The following is a 16369-nucleotide window of genomic DNA, read 5'->3' as shown; positions in this document are numbered from 1 at the left end:
CCCCTTTCAAAGAAAATATGAACCCGTCAGAAGAGACTTCCTGCTCTTTCTACCACCACATACCTAAACCTAAAGCATCTGCCCCAAAACGCTCCTGTCTCTACCTGTGCTTTGGATCCCATTCCTTCCTCCCAAAGACAAGACTCTCGTTTTCCCTCTATTCCTGAAGTCAGGTATTCTGCCCTCTCCTGCCCCACCCCTAAACTGCACAGCTCTCCATCTGCTCCTTTCTTTTGGCACTTAGCTATCTTCCCTAGTGAACTGTAAACTCCCAGAGGTCTTGAGTTAGGGATTCAATTTTTTTCTCCTTAATGACACAGTATTCTCAATAAATATTTGCTTAAGGGATGAATAAATGATTGGAATAAATGTGACTGCCAGCGTGTGTATAAGGTGGCCGAATGTGTTGTAAGGAGGGAGGGTGCAAATGCAGTAAGTCCTCTAAGTTAATCTTAAATTTGTAAAAACAAAAAGTATGAGAGTATATTTTTAAAATACTTTAATTTTCTGATTTTCTTCTCCGTGAAGTTTTGGTTTTATAAGCAGGGAAATAAAACTATTAACAGAAGACTTCAAACAAGAACAACACCAGAGACCACAGGTCATGTGCAAAGTCACCTATTTCCTTGTTTTTTTTTTTTTAATTTAATTTAATTTTATTACTTTTAATAGCGGCACTGGGGATTGAACCCAGGACCTCATGCATGCTAAGCAGGCACTCTACCACTGAGCTACAATCCCTCCCACCTCTGCTATTTCCTTTTTTTCAGGACCAGGAGATGCCATCTACATGAGGGGAGGGAGGAATACTGCTGTGGTTTCACTAAGCAATCTTGACATAAAGATGTCTGCACCAATTCCAGAATAAGAAATTTAACGGTAACGAACAAATGTTCTTTCCAACCCACTTGGAGTCTATGCTTAGGAACAATAGAACTTTTCCATCTGAGGGAAAAGGGTTTTTAAAAAAAAAAGCACATAGAAGATAGCTGGGTTAGGATTGTGTTTCCGGGTAGGATGTTGTAAAGATTTTTGGTATCTTTGCCCTATGCAGCCCTCAGTTTCTCAGCTACAGAAAGAACCTGACAGATTAACCTCTTAAGAGATCTCTGCTTTTGTTTTATACTAGGGCACATTATTATAAACTACAGTTGTTAGTACTATATTTCTTTTCCAAAAAGAAACTCAGTTAAGAGGTAGAGTATATCCAAGTCAGAAAGCAATTATTTTTGCAAAAATGCCATTCTAATTTTATGCACATAAAATATGCATAGATTATGCATGAGATATAAACTTCCCCAAATATGGTCAATGAGACTATTAAGAGGGTTTAAGATTAGACACTTACACGTTCCTAAATGAATACCTACTACTTTAGTTTGCAGACACGATTACTCGTTAGTCTGCACATTAACATAATCTAATCCTGAACAAAATAATTTTAATACAGTAACAAAATGATTTCAATTCAGTTTAACAAGCAGTGATTGTACATTTACCATGTGCCACATGCAGCACTCTCTCTTTAACGCAGATCTAACCATGATTCCCAGTCCCTCCTCAGCCCCCCCAGATGGTGAGACTGCATGATCTCACTGCATGTGCTTCTCCATGGCTCCATATTGTCATCTGTCTCACTTGTCACTCTGACCTCTGGTTTCTTACCACTAAGCAATCTGAGGTTGCTGGTACACTCTGAACTATTCTGTGCCTCTCTGCTTTTGCTAACTGTGTCATTCTGCAGGAATATAAAAAAAACAAAATGCTATCCCTATTCTAGAGTAACTTTAGTGTGAGACAACAAATAGCTTAATTATGATCTTACAAGTGCCATGAAAAAGAATGATGCAGGGGAGAAAGGCACTTACCAAAGAGAAGATGAAAAGACAGAGACGGGGGTGCAATTGGTGTGCAGATGGGGGTGGGGATGCAAGTCAGGGAATGTTCTTGGAAGGTTACATCTAAACCCAATCTTGAAGGACTGTAGAACACCAACTTTAGCCAAAATTATCATCAACTTCCAGATGTGTATCTCCAGCCAGAACTTTGCTCTCAACTCCAGACTCTCTTACCTAGCTGCCGACTGCTCTTCACCACTATCTTCTCCACTGTCACATAACTCACATGCAACATGTCCCAAACTGAATTCCTTACCTCTCCCTCAAAAGCTACTCTTTCCACAGCCTTCCCAATCTCATGTGATGACAATTCCTTCCTTTCAGTTGTTCAGGCCCAAACCTTTGGAGTCATCCTGGACTCATTCTTGGCAATGTAAAGTCCTGTGCCTTAAAAGGAGCAGCTGGCTGGTGTAGTGTGCGTTAAAATTGGATGGAAGTGAGTTCAAGAGGGAATGAGAGGAAAGGAATTGGAATCAGGTAGCAGACACATCTTTTTCAAAGAAGGAGCAGAATTTAAAAAGTAAATGAGATGGACATGGGATTGAGATAGGTTGTTTTTTTTTAGGGGAGGGAAACATTGCGGTACGTTTGAAGCTGATGGATGACCCAGGAGAGGAACTGATAATGCAGGCGGCAGAGGAGACCATTACTACAGTAGTGTCCTGGAGTGAGAGCATGAGCAGTTCACTCACAACAGTAAGAATAAGAGCAGAGAAAGGGGCACAGACAAAAGCAGGTCAGGAGGAGATGGGATGGGGGTAGGGGGTGGTGCTATGCATGAATTCTCTTCTGATTGAGTTTATTGATTATCTGTTCTAAATGTCATCAACTGAGAACATGAATAGGAAAGCAAGTGCTGGGGGTTTGAACAGAGAGAAGATGTGAAATAGTTGTTAGGAAAGAGCAGAGTTCTCAAGTTCAGGCTCTTAATGCAAGTAAGAGTCTCATTTACATTTCCTGAACATAATATTTATATGTCTAATAATTCTGGGCTTTTGAGTTAAATAAGTGGATATTTAGTTTTGAAAAACATTATCTATGAGACATTAAATCAAGCAGAAAGTATGCATTCATGAAGATGGTACGGTTTCATAGAAAGAACATGGCGTTTAAAATCATAAGATCTGGGTTCAGGTTGTGGTTCTGTCACTACTAACTAAATGATCAAATGCAATTCCCTTGTGCTTTCAAAGCCTTGATAACTTCATCTGAAAGAGAGGGTAATACCTACCTCCCATGGTTATCATGAAGACTAAATGCAGTGGTACTGGAGGCAGTACTGTGGCAATTGCATAGTGTTAAGTAAATGTTAACTATTATTGTTTCTTTGTTATTTAACTGTAGATTGATCAACTAGATTGATTTATCTATAGATCAACTGTAGATCACTAAACTATAAAGTATCTTTGAGAGAACAGTGAAAACTTTCTCAGCAAAATACATATAGCACTGAAAACAAGACAAGTTTTAAAACTAGTCACATGTTCTGAGATATAAAGATACTAAAATTTACTTTGTTTTCTTAATCGCTTCTCCTACAAGAAGATCTCAGAGTCCCACAGCTGGCAAGTCAGTTTGGCAGAGAAGGGATGTAGCAAGAAGCTGAGAGGTTATGTGTACTGTGAAGAAGAGACCCACAGTGAGTCAGCTTTGGGCAAAATGGGGAGAATTCACTGTGCTCTCAATGCAAGGCCACCTCCTTGTGCAAGTCAGGCCTGTGCCGACATCGCCCTCTGGTGGCCAATGAAGTTGGTTGCAAAGCTCTGCAAGAGAAGGCCCCAGTCAGCTGCACAAGGAAAAGCTCTGCAGTATCTGGTTATCACCCTTGCCAGGACTGACTTGGTTAAAAAAATTAAATAAAATAAAAACATCACTATCCAAAGAGTGCTATTACATGTAACCCAATTAACTGCCCTTTCTATATCTAGACTCGGAAACCCGGTAATTTCCACTGTTGGCCTAAGTGAGCCTGCTATAAAATTGTACCAAGAGCACCGGTGATGACTTACTGAACCTCATCTAACAACAAACTCGAAGTTGGGTGTATAATAACATAAGGAAGTCTAGGGCCCTTCCATCACTTCTGAAGAAGTAGTCAGAAGAAAAAATATTTCATTTAGAAAGTTTCCAGGCAAAACACAAGCACAAAATCTATCATTTTGTCAAAAACCATCATTTGATAATCTATAAAAATCAGACCCATATAAGAGAAGGCCCTATTCACAGAGAACTCACTCACTGCACCAGATTTCTACAAGACCAAATAAGAAAGTTCTTTTCCTTTCTTCTTCAATGTCTCTGAACAGCCACCTCTCCTCCTCCCATTTATCCTTAGACAAGCCTTCTATAAACAAGGTAGTATGGGGGGAAAATAAGCAATTTATAATTTAGTTATATTATAACTATAAGCTTTGTATTATTCTTTTTGAACAGGTTGGTAAATCCACGTGTGTGAATCCAACTGGCCCAAAAGTAAGTTTCCCCCTAAACCCTACATTCTAGACAGCCAGTTCTTCGTAGAAATCACTGTTAACAACTTTGAGAGCAGCCTTTCTGAGCTAATGAACTTTTAATTACAGGTTATTCACATATTAAATATTAGCAGGGAAAATTTAATAATTTTTTTATAAGCAAAATAGTTTCAAAAAAACTTTCCTCTTCTTGGGTCAAGTTAACGGTACATAGATCAAGTCACCCAAGATGAATGACAAAATCTACTGCTACCATCTCATCATCCTCACCCTCCTAAGCCGAGTCCAGGTGGTGGAAGCAGTGCACAGCTTAAGTAAAATTTTAAATAAAAAGCAGCAGGCTTCCTACAGCTGTGACTGATGAAAAAGAGAAAATCAACTCAAAGTAAGAAGAAGGAAGGAAGTATTAAAAGATACAAGCAGGAATTAGAAACAGAAAAATAATAGAAAAAAAACTGTGAAACCAAAAGCTAGATCTTTAAAAAGATAACTGATAAACCTCTATCCAGACTCTTCAAGAAAAAAGAGGACACAAATTACCAGTATAATGAATGAGAGGGCATGACAAGAGAGCCTACAGACATTTAAAGAATTAGGTAATATTATAATTTTATCTCCATTAATCCAACAAATTAGAGGAAAAAGACCAACTCTTTAAAAGATACAAACTACCAAAGCTCACTTAAGAAGAAACAGAAAACCTAAACAGTTCATATCTCTTAAAGAAATCAAATCCGTTGCTAAAAACCTGACAAAGCAAATTCCAGACCTAAATGGCTTCACTGATGAAGTCTATCAAACATATTATAGAAGAAAACATCAATTCTGCACAAACTGTTGTGGAAAACAGAATAAGAGGGAATATTTCCCAACTCATTTTATGATGTCAGCGTGACCTCAATTCTAAAACTGGACAAAAGCCTCATAAGGAAGCAATAGACCATAGCCCACATGCACACAGATGCAAAAATCCTCAATCAAATGTTAGCAAATCTGATCCAGTAATATATAAAAGCAGCAAATCTCTTTTAAAGGGTTTAATCCATTTTTTAATCCTGACCTGGGATTACTATCAAAGACAAGTGGCATCTGACTCCATTCTAAATTCAGTCTTGGTGTAAACAAAGAATTTGAAGTATCTAACTTTACAAAGCTACTTTCAAAGAAAAGGCACAGCAGACAGTTTATTTAGGAAATTAAGAGGTAGATTATACAGTAGTTGAGACATTACAGAAGAAATTTTAGGGCTAAGAGTAATCTACAACTTCAAGAACACATACTCAACTGAAGTATAATGAACCTACCTCTTTGGTTTCTAACAAAGAAATTTAGATAAAGAGAAAGTTACTAGCTTATACTAAAAAAACTCAGTTGTTTCCTCAAAGGTTTCTAAGATTATGACCCAAAGTATAACCCCTAATCTATTTTCTGAACCTATACATCCAGTTTGGCTTAATTACTTACCTTCAACCTGGCTAGTGTCTGAGCATGGTTTCTTCTTTGACTCCGAATTCCCGGTTTTCTCATCAACATCCAAGAGAGGAATATAGTCTGTTTTTCCAACAGTTTCTCCCACAACATCATCAAAGGCCTCTGCCTCCAGTGTGGCAATAAAGTCCCGTTTTATCTCTTCCTCAATTTCTGGAGGTGGCTCTGTTAATGCATCTGCAAGACTGAGGTCAGCCATTCTGCACCACTGCAACTGCCTGGTTAAGGGAAAAAAAATACTTCATGTAATGAGCACTGCAAAGGGAAAAACACTTCTAGAAACTCTTGCCATTGTTTTACACAAAAAAGGAATTTAAAATCCAAAATTTTAGAGCTAAAAGAGACTTCCTTGTTTTATAGATTAGAAAATTAAAGTTGAGTAATGGACAGACAGTCTTACCCAAGGTAAACACTTATTTTCTCACATCTCTGGGAGGTAAAACAGAGCCAAGTACCACTCTACCCTTTTCATTAATAAGAAAATGAAGTATAAAAATATATATATATATATCAATTTATCCAAAGTTATAGTCAGTAAGACTCACATCATGTCTTTTGATTTAAAGTCTTAAAACCCTTTCAACAATTCCATGTATCCATTTCTAAATCATATCCCAGAATAATTCTCAAAAATATATACAAAAAAAGGTCAGGTTAGATTACATTCCTATTTAAAAACCAAAAAAAAAAAAAAAAAAAAAAAGGTTGCATTACTATTCGGCAAATGAAGTAACTTTTCTTTATCAGCAACTAGGAGTATGGGCTTTATCCTGTACAGGTTAAGTACTGTTTCTCCATGAATCACTTGGACACAGCTCTGTAAACCAAACTACACTTAGCCCTGCTGGCGTGAAAAATATGAACACCTGAATTACTTCCCTGAATTAGCTAGGGGAAGCAGTCCCTCTCTGTGTGAAGACAACCATCTTTATAGAACACCAGACTTTCAATTTTTAAACATAATCCGAAATTAAAAAGAATAATCTACTACAGGCAAAACTGTTAAATGAATAACCAAGAAAATACAGAAATGCATAATGTAATAAAGAGCTCTCAGTATATATATAGCACACTAGAAAATAAAAAAAGTGTGCAGGGTACTCTGCTTTCAAAGAGTCTAATTTAATAGAGACCCTAAAAGACTTTCAAAAGGATGAGTGGACATGTGAGCCATAATCTTGACCCAGTAAATGTAAATCAAATAGCAACCCTCAACTGCATAGTATACTATGCTTCAGCCTACTCAGAAATTTATTCTTCCTCATGTTCCCCCATACACACCAATGCTGGGTCAGGCACATGACCAGACTATGGCCAATCAGAAGACAAAGTGAATGGTTAGAAAAGGCCCATTTCATGACTATATCCCAGAAGGAAGGTCCGCAAGTGGCAGTTGTTCAGTTGCCCTGGTTATCTTCTTTCTCAAATCTAAGTGAGCAACTTTCCAATCTTTCTTTTGTTTACTCAGTCCATTTCTGCTGCTTGCAACCAAAGAATCTCAACTAATATACATAGTCTTTCCCCAACTCAAATTTTTAAAAGCCAAAATTTACTGTCATTCAACCCACTTAATGGCCAGGCATTCCTTTCAAACTCCCCTCCACTGTCTACTTTTCTCCAACAAATGTAGTAACACACAGCAAAGAATACAGTCATTCTATCTTCATTTTTGTCCCTATACACTCTCCTCCTCCCACTTATACTATCTGTGCTACAAATATGAAATTCATAGGCCTTTTTCTTTCAGTTTCCTCCATAGGATGAAGCTATGAGGCTACTACAACAAAACACACATGAAACAAATACTTCAAGACTCTTGAAAAACCAGAAGTCATCCTATCCCTAATGCCCAATCCCAACACCTAAAAAGCTTTCCTGTATGTTTCAATGTTGTATAAAGTATAAGAATAATGGCATAGCAGCTTAAAGCAGCACATATAATAAAAGTGGAAGGAGGGGGGAGGGTATAGCTCAGTGGTAGAGTACCTGCTTAGCATGCATGAAGTCCAGGGTTCAACCCCCAGTACTTCCATTAAATAAATAAATGAAAATAAGCCTAATTACCTCCCCTACTTCCACTCCAAAAAAAGTGGAATGATACAGAGAACATTAGCATGACCCCTGGGCAAGGATGACACACAAATTCGTGAAACGTTCCTCATTTTTCACAACAATGTAGATGTACTTAACATTTTTTAACTATACACCTAAAAATGGTTAAGGTGGTTAATTTTATGATGTGTATTTTACCACAATTAGATTTTTTTCCTTAAAAATGAGATATACAAAAGAAAAAATAAGCTAATATTAGAGACAATATACTCATAAAATATTCAATTAATCCAAAAGCACACAGAAAAAGAACAGATAGAACAAACAGACTAGTAAGATGACAAATTTAAATTCAACCATATCAGTAATTACCATTAAATATAAATAGCCTAAATACACCCAGTTAAGACAGGGACTTTCAGATTGAATAAGAAAAAGAGCCACCTATACATTGTCTACAAGAAGTCCACTTTTATTAAATACAAAAAAAAAAAAAAAAAAAAAAGGCAAGGATGTGGAGAGGTTGGAACACTTGTATATTGTCAGTAGGAGAAGAAAATGGTACAGCCACTATGCAAAACAGTATAGTAGTCCCTCAAAAAATTAAAACTAGAACAATCATAAAACCAGCAATTCTACTTCTGGGCATATACTTGAAAAAGAATTGAAAGAAGGGTCTCAAAGAATATTTGTATATCTATCTTCACAGAATCATTATTCACAATAGCTAAAATGTAAAAGCAATCAAAATGTCCATGGATAGATTAACAGATAAACAAAATGTGGTATACACACACAATGGAATATTATTCAGCCTTGAAAAGGAAGGAAATCCTGACACATTTTACAACATAAATAAACTTTGAGGACATTGTGCTAAATGAAATAAGCCAATCACAAAAAGACAAATGCTATATGATTGCACTTATATGAGGTACTCAGGATAATCAAAATTATAGAGACAGAAAATAGAATGGTAGTTGCTGGAGGCGGGAGGGAAAGTTTATGGGAGGGTTATTGTTTAATGGGTAGTTTCAGTTTTGCAAGATGAAAAGGATGGTGGTGACAGCTGTACAACAATATGAACATACTTCATGCCACTGAACTATATGCTGAAAATTGGTTAAGATAAAAGAAAAAGGGGCTTGAAAGTAAAAGGACAGAGAAAGATATACATGCAAACATTATTTAAAAGGAAGCTAGGGTAGCTATATTAATATAAGACCAATTGGACTTCAGAACAAACAATACTACCATCAATAAAGAGATACATTACATAATGATAAAGGGGTCAATTCATCAAGATAAAACAATCTAAATGTGTATGCATATGACAACAGAGCTTTAAATTTAAAATACATGCAACAAAACTGGTAGAACTAAAAGGAGAAAAAAACCAAATACACAAATATACGCAAAGCCTTCTTCCTTCTGTCTCAGTAATCATTACAACAAAATTTTTTCCTTAGTATTACTATTTTTCTTGTGCAAGTAGCCCATCATGGTGTGAAAATGCATAATTAAAAATTAAATGCACTGTAGGTTTGTACAGCTTACTAAAATCAATCTTTCAAGAGCAAACAAAATTTGATAGTCTTAGGAATTTACTACAAATTATATGGATTTCAGTAACCATGCAGTAAGAAAAACAGACACCCATGAAATATTGACTCATTGAATTCAACTAAATTTTATTAAAAACTCAACATAAATATTATTTATGTACTCACGTACAAACAAAATTCTGAAAGGTCAAGTTTCTGAAACTGTAAAGCTTACAATACTCTTTAATAAATAGATTAAATTACAGGTGGGGTTTTTTTTGTTTGTTTTTTTTTTTGCAGGGGGATAAACTTCAATTTCCAAAAACAAGTAAGTCATAAAATTCTACCAAAAATCACACTTTAGTTAATTGTTAACCCTAAAGCCAAAAATAAATATAAAAATAAATCAAAAATAATGGAAAAATTAACAAAAATAATTCTATTTAGCAATATCTACTAACTACAACAGTGACGTTAAATCTAATTTAGCCAGTCTGTTAGGAAAAAACTAGTGCCGAGAACAAATTAAGTTTAAAAAAAGAAATGCACAGAGGGATTTCAGTTATAACATCATGCAAGTTGGTGACTTCTCTCCATAAATATATGTATGTGTAAAGTTGGACAAAATCGTTTTTCTTAAAATCTGCTTTGGGTAAGATCAGTGAGAGTCTATGGCCCTCCTGTCTGGAGTTGCTTCCATCTCCATCCTACCCTATGCCAGCTGGGGGAATTACAGTCTTACCACTGTGGGGCTGGTGACAAAAACCGACAACTCTGCTGTCAAAGGGGGTGACTTGATTCGGCGTGGGAGGCAAAACTCCCATAAGCATGACAGAGCCAAAATAACCACTACTGAATTCAGAATGCAGGGGCTTCCTGGGGGAACCATGCAAAGAGGAGTTCGAATATAATTTCAACTGTTACAAACATTTGAATGGGCATTTTAATGTTCCTATCATAGTCATCGGTATGAGGGGCACACCTATAACTCATTTACAGCACATGAATATGGGTGGGAAGTCCTATTCTAGGCACCACCCAAGCTACTTTACACATTAAGTATTACAGTCCCTCCAGATCCTGTCAGGAAAAAATGCTGAAAAATGACTCATTAAAGAACTTTGTAAAAGTCTGACAAATGTCAAAGGGTTCCATAAAAAGGAACTGCTTTTCCTTTTTATAGCTATGATTATCACTACCAGTTAGCCTTTGAAAGCTGTTATGAACCAAAACCAATAAGGGATGTCTATAATTAAACAGTTTCATACTCAAAGAGAACTTGAAAGGATATCCGTACCATCTTCAACAACATAGAATAAGAGCCCAGTAATTTATTTTTCCTGAAAATATATAATTATAATGCTTATTTCATGCAATCTACTCAAAATTTTCCTAATATAGGACATGGGTGAAAACAGAGACAAAAGTGGCAATACTTTTTAAACCTCATTTATCTGAGTACAGATTCTCAAAGGGCAGCTTTTATCCATGGTAATCTTTCCCCTCCCTCCCCAAACCCTAACCTCCCAAACCACTTTCTGGGCTGACATGTGGTTCATGGAATATGAACAGCAGCTTAAATTCAGCCTAAGAAGGTAAAATTGATGGAAAATTAGCTAAAAAGTGGGAGGGTCACTTGGCTCTGAGTGCATGTAGCCAACCACCCAGCATCTACATCTCAACAATTTCTTGTCATCACTTATAAATAGAAGTATGATTTAAGCACACATACGCGTGCACACTCACAATCTACTTATGGAAAACGACCCTGTAAAGGCAATGCCAATGTGAAGGAAGTGAAAATACTAGCTTTTAAGCAGAAAGCCCCAATCTTCAATAAACTAAAGAGAAGATTATTCAAATTCATAGCTACTCTATTCTAAAACATGTACAAGCATAATAAATTCTTTAAGTGCTCTACAGATTTGTTAAACTGATTCTGCAAGTGTTCCAGAACTGATTTTAATAAATTCATGAATGAATGTCATCCCACACTTACAGACTCACTTAAGGTCACTCACTTAGTATTCATGTCTAGTTATGTATTTTATGGACAAAAGGATACAACAGTGTTCTTCTCAAATCTGGATATTCAGGAAGATCCAAATTTTCCCTTGTGAATCCAAATTTTCCCTTGTGAATGAGAAGTATCTACTTTTTAAAAAATTCTCATTGACTATACTGTTTCTTTTCCATTTGTATAGATAAAGTTAACTTTAGATGGATTTTTTAATAGGAGGCAAGAAAAGAAAGCTAGTTATAGAAGTTTCTATGCTTCACTGAGGCATTAGTTTAACCTGACTACCACTATAGCTTTGAGTGAGTCACCCTCAGGGACTGAATTCCCTAATCTGTAAAACGAGAGTAGTTGTTAAATGATTCTTGGGGTTGACTAGTCTATAAGCTACTTATAACTCAGTTTCATCACTTGAATTAGAAATAAATAAATTTCATTTAGGCACTCATTGTGACTGTGTGACAATTATTTTATACATTAAGTACTCTCAATTATAACTGGGTTCAGGTTTATTAAAAGGCAAAAGCTTTTTTGCAAAGGGAGAGACTAAAAACAAACTCCCCAGTGCACAGAGCCTGCTTGAGCAAATGTGACTAGAGCTTAAGAGACTCCACCCAGTTCTGGCTAACATCAAAGGAGACTCTCGACACCACTCTGCCAGAAAATAAGCCCCATATTATTTAACCAGGCACCAGGAGAACACATTTTTCAAGCATAGCACTTTGGACATCTGATCTTTCACTCTGACTACATGTCTGAAGTGAAACTATCCGGCGAGAGGGTTTTGAAAATAGGTAAACCAAGGCAAGAGGAAATGACAGGACATGATGATAAAGCATAAAAGAGAATTTTGGTCTCTTGACTGTGCTCTTACTATTAATAGCTATGTGCTCATAAAGAGCAAATAGGAATATATAATGAGATCACAAGCATCTTCTCTGTTGTATGGTTTACTTTGGATCACACTCTGGAATTAATTATTAATAAATAAAATATTTTCTAAATAAGGAATTTGGGATTGACATACACATACTACTATACATAAAACAGATGAACAATAAGGTCCTACTATATATAGCACAGGGAACTATATTCAGTATCTTGTAATAACCTATAATAGAAAATATGAAAACATATATATAGATGTATATATGTAACTGAATCACTTTGCTGTACATCTGAAACTAACACAACACTGTAAATCAACCCAGATAGTATGGGCAACTTTTCAAGTTTCCAGAAGTCCTCTTAAAAATTTTAGGTCAGCCTTATCTACAGTCACTAGATGGGATCCGTGCTGATTCTGTCTGATGAGAAATTAGCAATCTAGGCCTATTCTTGCCTCTGTCCTCCCCTAAACTCCCCTCACCCCAACCCCTGACCAAAGATGCTGCTTTGAAACTAAACTGGAGGAAGAAAACTTATGAAAACGAAAAACAGATGCCTAATTCCCAACAACATACTCAAGACACTTTTCATAACAACTGTAATATTTTCACTTCACTGTCACATTAGCCAAACTTCTACCAAGATTCCTTTGCGGCAGCCAGCATTCTCTTTTTAGAAGCATAAAATCCTATTTCACAATTTTAAGGGGATATACACCCCTTGAAGGACTATCATTTCCACCTTGTGTGAATTTAATTATCAAGCAGCTTTCCTCCTAACCCCAGAGATAAATTCCATTGAAAGTGTCTGGGTTTCTGGTTTTAGAGTAAAAGGGGATAAACATAACTGAGAAACATGGAACATTTCAGGGAACCAAGCAGACCTGGATAAAGTATCAAAGAAGGGAGAGGGTATGTGGGCCTAGAGGACCTAGGAGGTTGAAAAAAGGAGTAGGGGGAGGTTGGAATGGGTAAGTGATACAATGCCAAAGGCAAGCTCAACACCTTTCAAAACAATGCTTCTTGTCAGTTTTAGAAAAAGGAAGAAACTTTCTTCTCAGTAACCTGGACTAGTTTGGAAACAAAATTATCATTCATAACACTGTTTATCTAAAGGAAATATATTCTGAGTTCCAAATAACCAATTAAATAAATAAATGTTTAATAATTTCTAAAAGTAGGAGACTGTTCATAATACTCAAAATTTTCTCCACGATTGATATTCTTTCCTGTTTCTGGGGGGTGGGATGGAGGAGTGAGTTATGGACAAGACACAGAACTGTACAGATAAGTGGGCTAACATTTTCTTCTACACTTTTTTTTGCATGACAGAGAATTCTGAGCCAGCACTAAGCACATATCCCAGGAGAGTGCTGTGGCCAAAATGCAGTATTTGTTCCTCAGGCTTGGAAGAAACCCAGCATCCCAGATAGTCCCAGAAACCATTTATAATCTAACACGGTTAGGGATATAGCCTGCATTGTAAAGATTTCATATTCAACATGAGACTTGTTGAGTTTGCCTAGCAAGCTTTCAGTTACTAAATGGGGACTTTATTCCTCAGATTTCTTTTAATGAATTTCTTTCAGAGGCCTATTACATATCAAGCTGAACCTTATTTGTCTGGGGGCAGTGTTCTGTTTGTAATTTATTTAACTTGAAAACATTGATTTCTACTTTCAATCAAAACAGTGTTTCACTCAAGTAAAACAAAATCTTTCTTAAGGACCCCTAGGGAAATCAGCTACCATCTTATTCAGCTCGCAGGCTCATATGGTCCCTGAGGCTACTCTGCATTTCTCCTGCTCCTCCCCAGAACCAGACCAGCAAACGGCAACAGATAGCTCGGCAACATCCTGACTATCCTCTAGCGGTAAACTCCGAACCCCCTGTAGACTATATTAACTTTCCACCCCCAGGTGCCTCCCTACGCACGACAAGGACAACAGCTGTACTATTATGAACTGATGGAATTTCCAGGCTCGGCAGCGCTCTGTGCATCACCACCATTTGTCCTGTTCATCATAAGATGGGCAACAGGAGAGAGCCCTTGATTACTAGAATAGCTGAGACCATGGCCCAGTGACATTCCTATATGAAAGAACCCACTGATACATATTACTTCCATGTTGTCCCCAAAACAGAGTTCCTTTTCCTACTGCCATTTAGGGAGCATTGTCCTGTAAATATTAAAACATGTATACACATGCACACATAATTCACATACATAAAACCTTGTAGCCCAAGGCTGAAAGCATAGTTTGCTTACTTACGGGAACTATCCAGGCAGTTTATATTCGGTCCTGACTGAATGCATTTTGGATCTCTAAACAAGCACCTGCCACATTTCTGTCCAAGTGAATTCAAATCTATTTCTCCAAGAAGAATAATCTACACTAGATACCTCCCACTGTCAGCCATGTGATACAGCCAGCATGCTGTCTGCTGCAGTCTGGTTATGTTCGCCAAAACAAGAGACGACAATGACACAGCACTTACATTTCTGTTACAACCATCCTTAAGAACAAATCTTCAACTTTATCTCAATTTTTTAATAGAAGAGCAAACCTTAAAATGATTCTCAATAACACCTAATGCCCCCAAATTTTGAAAAAAAGAAACTTATTAAAAAAAACTTTACTATTCATTCCAGTTAAGTCTACCTCAGTCTAACAGGCCAAACCACCTCCCCCCAAAAAACCCACTCAGAGTTTAAACAAAACTCTGAAACTCATCCCAAAATTATTTCTAACCACTTAAGATCTCTAAAGGCTTTAAAAAAAAAACACACACACAGCAATTCTAATAATCTAGAATCCAATTCCCTCACTTTAACAGATGATAAAAAGAGCATCAGAGAAAACAAATCACTTGTAAATGATACCAGGACTGAGGGTCAGGCTAAGAGGAGACCCACAGAACACCAGACACTGGATGTGACAGAACTGACCAAATCTTGGAATTTTATAGTCTCTGCTCTTATCTGACACAATATCACTATACTTCAAAATCAGTTTTTTTGTTCTACCTTTTTCTTAAAAGGATGAAGGCAGTTGGGAAGAGTTCTGAATATCAGGAAAACATATCAGTTGATTTAAAAAAAAAAACCCAATAACTGATTTGTTTTGTTTTAAATCCAAACTCCTTAGTGTGATATAAAGACCACACAACCCTAAGACAATCTAGTCTGACCCCCAACAACAATCATCAGCAGTTTTCCACATGGGGGAGACCCACAGTTTAGTCACATGGGACCAGCTGCCATTTCACAGACACACCACTGATACTATCACTGCACACCTTGCTCCTACTATTCTCCACACTTCAAATTCTCTTCACTTTCTCATTTGTCAAAGGCTTCAAATCAGGTCCGCATTCCATCACCTTTCTGAGATTCTGTTTTAGAATCTGTTCTCCCAGTGCCATTCAGAACTAACACATCATCTATACTTGTAACAAACTCTACAGTCTGATCTGTACTGTAGCTTTATATACCACCAGCTCCTGGAACCTACTCAGTCCCAAAGGGGAAGGACCATGTCTAAATGATGTGTGTATCTTCTCTAGGTGGATTACTTTATACAGAAGATGAGCCAAAACAACAAAAACCAACAAAACAAAGGGGCTACCTAAACAGCCAGTTCTAAAATGGTATAACAGAAGTGAATAAAAACTAAGTCTAATCTGAAATTAATCCATGATGCCAAAGCTACAAAAACTCTTCAGAACTGGAAAAAGAATAAACAGATTCAAGATTAAAAGGTCATCACTAATCAAGACTATTTACCTCATTTCTTCTACTTTCTAAACATAGCTAGTGCCAGAGCGATTACGGAAAGAAAGCCAACAGAGAGTAACCATACAAGCCAGTTCTCCACGCTGGGCATCTTATCATTATTAGGCAGGGCAGTAAAAATAGCTATCTGCTTTTAGAAAAGCACAACATGATGCAGTGTGGCAAAAACAAATCATTTTTTGTTCAACAGATCAGCCACCACCATCATGTTAACAT

General features: G+C 36.8%; 1 protein-coding gene and 1 pseudogene across 1 annotated transcript in view; one reads left to right on the top strand and one right to left on the bottom strand.

The window, feature by feature from the left end:
• The window catches only part of MAP4 (microtubule associated protein 4), a 147360-nt gene that overhangs the window by 85370 nt on the left and 45621 nt on the right, over positions 1-16369 (bottom strand). Inside the window, 1 exon segment of the mRNA XM_032458614.1 lies at positions 5834-6075. Within this exon segment, the coding sequence (XP_032314505.1) occupies positions 5834-6056 (223 nt within the window). The 5' untranslated portion in view covers positions 6057-6075.
• LOC116657347 lies at positions 7931-8023 on the top strand (annotated as a pseudogene).

The sequence above is a fragment of the Camelus ferus genome, chromosome 17 (assembly GCF_009834535.1).
Source record: "Camelus ferus isolate YT-003-E chromosome 17, BCGSAC_Cfer_1.0, whole genome shotgun sequence".
Classification (NCBI taxonomy): domain Eukaryota; kingdom Metazoa; phylum Chordata; class Mammalia; order Artiodactyla; family Camelidae; genus Camelus; species Camelus ferus.
Note: the sequence above shows the minus strand (reverse complement) of the source record. Positions and strands in the feature narration are given on the sequence as shown.